Source organism: Suncus etruscus, chromosome 9 (assembly GCF_024139225.1).
Source record: "Suncus etruscus isolate mSunEtr1 chromosome 9, mSunEtr1.pri.cur, whole genome shotgun sequence".
Taxonomy (NCBI): domain Eukaryota; kingdom Metazoa; phylum Chordata; class Mammalia; order Eulipotyphla; family Soricidae; genus Suncus; species Suncus etruscus.
The window spans coordinates 3,530,666-3,540,051 of record NC_064856.1 but is presented as its reverse complement, the minus strand read 5'-3'; the positions used below and the strand labels follow the sequence as shown (position 1 = coordinate 3,540,051).

The window sequence follows — 9,386 nt, the reverse complement described above, 5'->3', positions numbered from 1 at the left end:
GTCCTGGTTGAGAGAAAGCTGCTGGCCGGAGTCTCTCCCATTAAAGGGCAGAAGCGGAGACGATGAAGCATAGATGAACTGATTAGAGACATCCCCCCTTGCCATCTGCTCGAGCACTGGCCGTAGCAGGCCTCAATAATTAGGAGACCTGGAAGAGCAGAGTTCCCATACATAATGCAACTGGCTGTGCCAAGCACTTGGCTCTTTGGGCTTATTCTTGACTTTATACACTCTGCAGAGCAGGTACCGTGTTTGAGTTTATCAAGTTAAAAAGAAAGTTAAGAGAAAGGAAGCAGAAAACTAAGGCTGCACAGACAACAGATACAGAAGAAAATACCATTTTTAACAAATATTTTCATTGCATAAGCAAATGGTTTTTGTGAAAATACATGGAAAGCAACATATTATTTTGCTTTAACTTAGTTATCACGATCATTAGGTTTTCATACAAACGTAAATTTACAGTAAAATGGAAACATAAAATATCAAAGTTACATTCAAAGTTGTAATAAATTATAATTCAGGCAATGCACTGCTTGAAACTCACATAAGTGAATATCGATTCCAGTTACTACCGATGCTATCTGAGGAAGTAAAGAAAATATGAAGAGAAAAATAATTCAATTCTACCACTAGACCAAATAACCAGATCTAATAAAAAGAAAATAAATAACAAATTTATAATGCATCACAATACAAACAATATTTCAGTATAAAAATGGTCTTTTCACAAATAAGCTACATTTAGTAACAAATATGATTAATTACATCAAAATCTGACAAGGTTGTGTGAGTCTACTTATACATTATCACAGTTCACATGAAACTTTACTGAGAATGATCATATCTGAAAATCACATCCTGATTGGAAGCTTTCAAAGGCCTTTCATCAGAGCCTCCTGGTTCAGGAAAGCTATTCGCAAAGCTTCTCCCTCAACATACACCAGAGTTGATGACACCACGTCCAGTTTTGCAAACAAGCTATAATCATCTTAAGACACCCAAAACAGGACTGAGGTAACAAGATACTACTAAACAAGGGAACTTTCCATTGGCACAACAGATTTACATGATCACATTCTATAACATTCTATTTGGTAGGATTGGTCAATAACACATTTATAACACTGGCAGAAATAACATTTCAACACTTGAATGAAGGATATAGGTAAAACACTACTATACGTTAGCAAAGGAACCTTTTCCTTCTTTTGATTCATACCAATTTTAGTAAGATTTTATACTGATAACTATGGAGTACAACGTATCTTTTCTGCTTGGGGAGCATTCCTTAATGGGTCCATTCTTGAATGCCTTGATAATAAAAAGTCACTTGCTCTGAAATCGACTTAAAAGGCAGTTAAATCATTTACTCCAAAGATGTTACAGGATACAGGCTCTGTAGACATTACATAACTTCTAATCATTTAGTAACCATGGTTATCAAACAGAAGTGTTCGGCAATACAAGTCAAAATTTGGCTTTCTTCATTGTCAAATGTCAATACAACCAAAGCTTATATACTGACCACTATAGAAATTTTGAACTTTTTAATGTATTAGAGGTCTACGTCTGAGACCATAGACTTGTCCAGGTAGAACAAAGTACAACAAACTAAAGTAGGCCCTGCTTCTTTTGACAATCAGTGCTTTGATTTCAAAAGGAAAGAGGGATTGACTATATGTTCTGCCAATATGAGATCTCTAGTCAAGTTCGGATGACTTTGCAAGTATACTGAGAGAGGATTAATCAAAGAAACTTAGAAACATGTAGAAAGAAATCCCAAATTTTCCTTTTAAACAATGAAAATGTACTTTTCTCATAAAGTATGGCACTCCCATTTCAAGATACAGTGATATAGTTAATTTTCCTAATTATTATTATATATAAATACTATAAGGATAAAATAACTGAAATTTTAACACGGAGAAACCTGATTCTCATTTCATTTTAAAATCAGGTGTTGTTCAGTTGACTTTTGGATATTGGCATTAGTTACAGAAAAAAAATTCATAAAATCCTTTTGAAATATTACTCTAACTTTTAATGACTTTTGGCTAACACTTTCCCTTTAGTTTTCTGTTAAATATGAAAATAAAGACCTTGAGTGGAAAACAATCAAACTAGCTATATATACTTGTGTTATCAGTGAAACTCCCACTCACTTTCATGGACCCTCCTCCTTACAAAGTTTCTCTTCCTTCCCTAAAATTATTTTTAATGATAAAGAAAATACCTTTTCACTTTTTCTTAGGTACTATTTGGGGGTGCATTTGGAAATTGGCTTTATATTTGTGAGAAGCCAAAGCATCTTTTATTTCTTTACTCTCTCCCCTCTGGTTCAGTAATCCACTTGCATGTGTGTGCAAGCAAAGGCACAGACAGACACAAAAACACATACAAGTTCAGTCTGGGGATGGGAAAGGCTATATAAAACCCTTCTTCCATACCGCTGAACTGGAACTTAGTCAAACTGAAACTTTGAAATCTTTTTTTAGCTGATTATAAGAGAAAGCTATATAGTGACAGCTTAGGTCTGAACCTGTACCTGGAATCCAGGAGGTGGAACTATCATAATCATGGCACTTTGGTGAGATGTAGAAGAGATCTATATGGTGGGAGAGGGTAGGTAAAAACCAAAGTCAAAATTCTCTCAGCTGGCATTTCTTTAAAAATGAAGTTTGGCAGGATAAAAACTCCTTGTGTGGGGCTTGTTATAAGCGCTTTCAACTACACAGTGTATAAAGTTTCAGAACCTTACCCTATGTGAACCTGAGTTCAGTTAGTTAACATAGGAAAGGTTGTCTAAACAGTCGGAAAAAAGAATACTGCATATTTCTTTGTAAAAATGACAGAAACATTTTTAATTTCATAAACCTGTTCTACTTATTTTGCTGAAACCAGGAGGTAAAGGATCAAATTTAGTCATCTCTCATAGACTTGGGATCTAATTTTATGAGTTTAGTTGAGGACATAAATCAGTTGCGGCAGAATTTTTTTTTAAAAGAAACTGGACCCCTTAGGTACTTTGGATAGATTGAATATTGAGAGATTTACAGGGATACCATTCTATAAAAGATTAAGGATGAAGGAAATGAAACAAAATCTTTCATTTCCAGATATTCAGTTTCATTAATTCTTTCACCAAAAGCACATCACAGAAGGGAAACCAGAAATGATTTTTTCGATCATTATTATAGTGGTTTAAGAGCCAGGGATCCCCTTGAGGTGGAAGTAAAACAACACAGTATTTAAGTTTCTTTCACAAGACTCCCTTATACCAGCAAGATTTTGGGCTTCAAAAGAAATACTATTAAGTGAATTTGGGGGATGGGGTAGGGGATTACTACACTGTGGGAAAAAAAAAAAAAGAGAAAATATTTTCTGTAAAAGCCCAGTTCCCTTTGAATCTCCAAAGATTACAACAATTCATTCAAGATGCCTGGCAGACATAGCTTCATGGACTGCGGTTCCTGATTGTCTCTAAACCCTCAAGTTGGAATAAAGGCAGCTGATGGTAAGCTGGCTGCTGTCTGCATTGAGTTCCTCTTATGAAGGAAGTTTCTTAAAAGTGTGGGAAGCCAGCAGGCCCACAGAGTGAGAACTGGAAAAATTCAAGGTACAAAATAAAGCGTAACATAGATTTAGAATACTGTGATAATCCCTAAGCTAAAATACCATGTGGCCTTCTCAATACCTATCTCTAAAAATGTGTCTCATGTACTAAGCTGTTTGATAGTTTCTAACAGTCTGAAAAATTAATACTCAACAGAAAAAGAGAAGACCACCACTGTACTTTGAGGGACACATTGTTTGCAATGGATGGGGCCTCAAGTCTTGCCCACGACTGTACAAACAGAGGATTTGCTTCTTTTGTTAAAGATGGTCTAGTCCCAAAAAATGAACGTGTGCCACTCCAAAGTCCCCACAAAGAAAGCTAACACCATGTTTAATGGTCTGTATCATCATTGTCCTTCCTGAAACATTCTCATTCATATTTATGAAGCTTAATGCCAGAGACCACATGACTTGAGATCTTTTTTAAGAGAAGCTTGCTCATTCAAGAAAAGAATTTGGTTTAAACTACAGACAAGAATAAAGTTGAAATATGCCTCTGGTTTGTTTTGATGGGAATCCTGTATTGAACCTTATAGACCCTGTTTAGCATGTGGACTTTTGCGCTTCCTCAGTGCCTCTTCTGGTACCTCTGAGCCAGCTGATGGAGGCTGCTCAGGGAGGTCTTCAGTCCCCTCAAGTTCTGTTTCCTCCTGGGTCTCTCTCAAAGGTCCTTGATCATGGGCATCGCCCCTTTCCTCATCCACACAAGTATTTGAGTTGTCCTCTTCCTCTTCTTCCTCAGCTTCATCCTCATCGCCAAGATCTTCTTTCTCTTCATCATCATCTACAAGGCTGTCCTTGTTCTCATCTTCATTAGAATCATCTTTTTCCTCTTCTGCCTGTTCAGCCCTATCAGCCTCTTCTGACTTTCGATTCTGCTCTGTGGAAGGAAAAGAGGGACGCACCGCTGAATCAACAATGGTTATCTAGCCATCAATAAGTACCCTTACCTATAAAATTAAACAGTGGGGCACAAGGGTCACAAGGCCAGCAATCTCTACCTTGCAGCAACAGTTTGATATAACATGGGGAAGAAACCACATTTCATAGGAGTATAAAAGGGTACACTAAGACATATCAAAAATGGAGCAGAGCGGTGGCACAGGCGGTAAGGTATTTGCCTTGAGTGTGCTAGCCTTGGTTCGATCCCTTGGCATCCCATATGGTCCTCCAAGCCAGGAGCAATTTCTGAGTACAGAGCCAGGAGCAACCCCTGAGAGACACCGGGTGTGGCCCCAAAACCAAAAATGGGAAAAAAAAAAGAAAAAGAAAACAACAAAAATACTCTATTAGGTTAATTTGTAATAGTTGGCAATACTTACCAGAACGTTGAGACAGACGCCTTGGAAATGGTATATAGAAACATTCTGATATAACCACCAAAACCTAGAGGGTAGAAAGTAATTTTACAGTAAGTAAATAGGGCAATTATTTCCAAATTGGGCACTGTTTATACAACCAATTTTAATATATAATTAATTAGCAGTTTGGCACCAGTCCTCAATAAAACAAGGGTATCCTTATGAATGTCTCATCTGTTTACTAATAAGAATTTCTTACTTCCATTGTAAAAGAAATTAGAAAAAGACTATCAATTTAGAACAGGGTTCAAACATCAGTGTCTATAGGGTGCTTTCTAAAAATATATGCTCAGTGCCAGAGATAGTACAGTGATTAAGGGACTTATCTTGCACATGGCCAACTTGAGTTCGATCCCCAGCGTCCATCATAGGGTCTTCCAACCTCCTGGGAATAACTCCTGGGTGCAGAACCAGGAATAAACCCTAAGTACCACTGAGTGTGGCCCCAAAACAAAAAAATACAGATGTTCAAGGGCCCTAGATATGACTCAAGTCTGGGGCATAGAGCATAAAAGAAGCAATAATTGTAATCCTTGGCACAATGTCCAAAACCCACCCTGCATGCTGGGTGTGGCCCAGGTGGCTCCTTAGCACCTCCAAGATTGAATACAGAATTTACAGGCAGACTGAATGTCCCCAGACCTAGCTTTTGGAGATAAAACCCAAGAAAAACAAACACTGAGATATAATAAAAAAGGACTGTAATATAAAGATAATAAAAGGGCTGAGGGATCCAAGCGGCAGATAAGGTAAATACTTTATATATGAAATAATACTGGCACTATTGTAATATATGTATATGTGCGTGCATATGTGTATATATATAATTTCAACATAAAAAGGAGTACTAGATATTTCTACAGGTAAAACTGTGAGAAAACATGACTGACTGACTTCACTTCTCAGACCTTGATTCCTACCATCAATCACTTTCTCTGCTATCTTAAGCAAGCCTTTTTCTTTACCGATACACTCCTTGAGAAACAGGTTCATCATTTTATAGACCAGAGTGGGTAGGTTGATGTCAAACAGACAAGTGAACTAAGCTGGAATAATGTGGAAATAATTAACATATTTCCTTGAATTACCCAACACACAAGGCAAGAGACCTGCCATAGGAAAAAGCCAATTGTTTAGAAGAGTATGCATTTCTTCTTGCAGTTAGCTAAGCCTAAAACTTCATCTTCACACTGGCAAACTGCTCAGTCATTAAAATAGTTTCTTGTCAATTAATATTGAGGGTACTCTAAAATTTTTAGTAACCCAAGTCAAAATACTTTAGATTCAACTTTATAAACATCACATAAATACCCTACTTTGGTGAGGAACTATAACTATCTCTATAAGTACTTATTTGCCCAATATTTGGCATCACTAGGTTCAAGATACCATGTTAATATGGGAAGAGCTTTAAAAAGAGCAAGTGCCACCCATATGAACAGCAAAGAGAAAGGCTTTTCTACTAGAAAAGCTAAGGTTGAGAACTTCTATTTTAAGCAATCGCTATTATCTATCTATTGGGCAATGTTTTGTGACATTTTTGTTCTTTCAGATTCTAAATGGAAAGAAAATTTTCAGTTCTGCCACACCACAATGGTAAAAGATCCCTCTGTCAAAACATAGAGAGATACTACAACAAAGACTGGGACAGAGTAAGCCCTACATTAAATACTTGGACCATACAGGGGCTGGGCTGGCTATCTAGTGGGCTTGGAACAGACTTCTGGTCTTAATTTGTCTCTAATTTAGTGGCACCTTAATTGGTCTCACCTGCACTCTCAAAAAGAGAAGTTGGGTCCATTTATCTACCAGGCCTGTTTTATGTCTACAGTTTGATTAAACAGCCTTCTATTGAGGGAGTTGTAAGGTAACCCTCCTAAGTGTTCCAGATCTATTTTACTTTCTTTAGGGTGGTTTGGGGGCCACACCTGGCAGCACTCAAGGGTTACTCCGGGCTCTGTGGTCAGAAATCGCTCCTGGAAGGCTCGGGGGACCATATGATATGCTGGGGATCGAACCTGGGTCTGTCCCAGGTCAGCTGCATGCTAGGCAGTCGCCTTACCACTATGCTATCTCTCTGTTCAGATCTATTTTCTGGTGCTATGAAATATTCCTTTATTTAAGGTCACTACTTTCTGATACACTAAGAATGATACTGTTTTGTTTTTTTTTTTTTTGGTTTTTGGGCCACACCCGGTAACGCTCAGGGGTTACTCCTGGCTATGCGCTCAGAAGTCGCTCCTGGCTTGGGGGACCATATGGGACGCCGGGGGATCGAACCGCGGTCCGTCTCCTAGGCTAGCGCAGGTAAGGCAGGCACCTTACCTCCAGCGCCACCGCCCGGCCCCCAATGATACTGTTTTTAATCAGAGGGATGATTTCATCTTCCTCTTCTATTTCAGCATTATATGTTTAAGTTTTGGATTTTATACATGTAGTTACAAATAATGGTGCATCTAAATAAAGGTAGCAAACATATTTACCATGTTTCATAAAAAGTTCCATCTTTGTCTCCTAATAATGGAGACTTCTCTTGGGGAGCTCTAGACACTAATCAGGATAATGCAGAAAATAGTCTATCCAAACAAAAATATTTACATCACCTGTACTTACCAACCAACACAGAAGGCTGTAATACAAGCCAAAAGATCACTCTATATAGTGCCTTTACCAAAGTTGATGGCAAAAAACTATATTGCCAGAGTGAACTGATACACTGATTGTGCATTTAAGAGTCTTTCCTATATTAGGTTACAATGAATAGTATATGTTTGATTTTAAAAGCAAGCCCATAGTTTAGCTGTGAAAAATAATTTCAATAAAGTATTTCAACTATCACATAAGGGTTGACTATGTATAAGGCAAAGCTCCCCAACCTCTGTACAATTTCTTGGGTCCTGTTCACAACTTTAAGTACAAAACTGATACTTTAGAACACTTACTTGATTAATCTATAATCAACTTTATTTTGTTTTGTTGTTTTGAGTCATACCTAGCAATGCTCAGCGCTTACTCCTGCTCCAGCCCCTAGAATCAACTCTTGTCTATCTTAAGCCCCAGTCACTAATAACCTTTCTATACTGAATATTTGAATTCATTTCCATATTAACAGGATGTAAGTAAGGCTTTATTTCTTGTATTTATAGCTATACTCACCAAAGATAAATTCATAACATTATTTAAAAAGAAGTTTTCAACCACTATTTGTTTATAATTTGTTTTATCCTAACAAAGCTGGCTTCCTGCCTCCTCCTCCTTAATTTACCTGTCAAAGAGACCCATCTAGACGGGACTAGTTTAAGATAAGTCTTTTATATGCCACTCCCCCCACCTTGTGGTTGAAAGTGGTTATAAAAACTGTGGCTTTGGCAAGTACTTCCAAAACCACAGATTACTCAATTTTCTTAGAAACTAATAGTAAATTCTAAAGGAAGTCCTCTTATTGCTTCTTTCATTTCTTTATCTGTATTCTGGGAGGCACACAACTTCAAAGTTGAGGGTCAGAATTAGGACTTAATATATAGCTCAAATTAAAATAGAAAGTAGTATTAAACAAGCAAATAGCATTACATTTCTTAGATTACATATAAATAGAAATTATTGTGAGTTTTGTTCTTAAGTTTTTTAAATTTAATATCTTTATTTAAGCACCATGGTTACTACATGTTTGTAGTTGGGATTCAGTCACCAGTGCTTTTTCTTTCTTGGCTGCTTTCTTTTTTGCACCAAAGTTTTACATAAAAGTTATACAGCTTGAAGACAGGACAAAAGGTTGACATTGTTTCTTACCAGACCCATGAAAAGGCCAAATATCAAGGTGGCTATGACGAAAAAGATGTAAGAACACCAAGCAGGAATTCCAAGCGTCACAGTGAAATAGTTGTGAAGATGCTAGAATCAGAAGAGGGAGGGGAAAGGATCATTTATTATGAGAATCAGAAATGCTTCGATCTCCCTCTCAACCTAAAACTGATCTGCAGATTGTTTCTCCTCCTGCTACATCATTGGAGATCCATCATTGGTTTATACTTCAAACTCAGAGTTTCCAGAACAGCACCTCTCCCCACTCTGAGGGTATTAGAGTGACTTCAGGACCAATAGTATTTTGTGGTTTCAGTCTGCTTAAAGAACACAGATTTCCAGGGAAGCTCGGCGATACTACTTCTGAAAGAGGAGCGGTAGGACAAATAATTCTGGAAAACCCTTGACGAAAGTGATTCTTCGGGGATAAATCAATAAAAACAGATTATCAGTAACATTCAGGGTCATATCTACTAGAATTTTAATTTCTTTGGCGTTCATCATCGGGTACAGTTCTGGTAGAATTGTTTTTCTCGTTTCCTTTCCATCATGATAAATTTTTGTCATTATCTCCTAATGTCTCGAGTATCATATTTCATCCATAAA

At 37.4% G+C, this 9,386-nt stretch overlaps 1 protein-coding gene across 1 annotated transcript in view; it reads right to left on the bottom strand.

Moving 5' to 3' along the window:
* Window positions 1-2,993: 2,993 nt before the first annotated feature.
* TMX4 (thioredoxin related transmembrane protein 4) overlaps window positions 2,994-9,386 on the bottom strand; it is a 33,151-nt gene continuing 26,758 nt past the window's right edge. The window contains exons 6-8 of the mRNA XM_049779317.1: window positions 8,769-8,870; window positions 4,941-5,004; window positions 2,994-4,498 (exon numbers count right to left, since the gene is read on the bottom strand). Coding sequence (XP_049635274.1) covers window positions 4,149-4,498; window positions 4,941-5,004; window positions 8,769-8,870 — 516 coding nt within the window. The 3' untranslated portion in view covers window positions 2,994-4,148. The remainder of the gene's footprint in view (window positions 4,499-4,940; window positions 5,005-8,768; window positions 8,871-9,386) is intronic.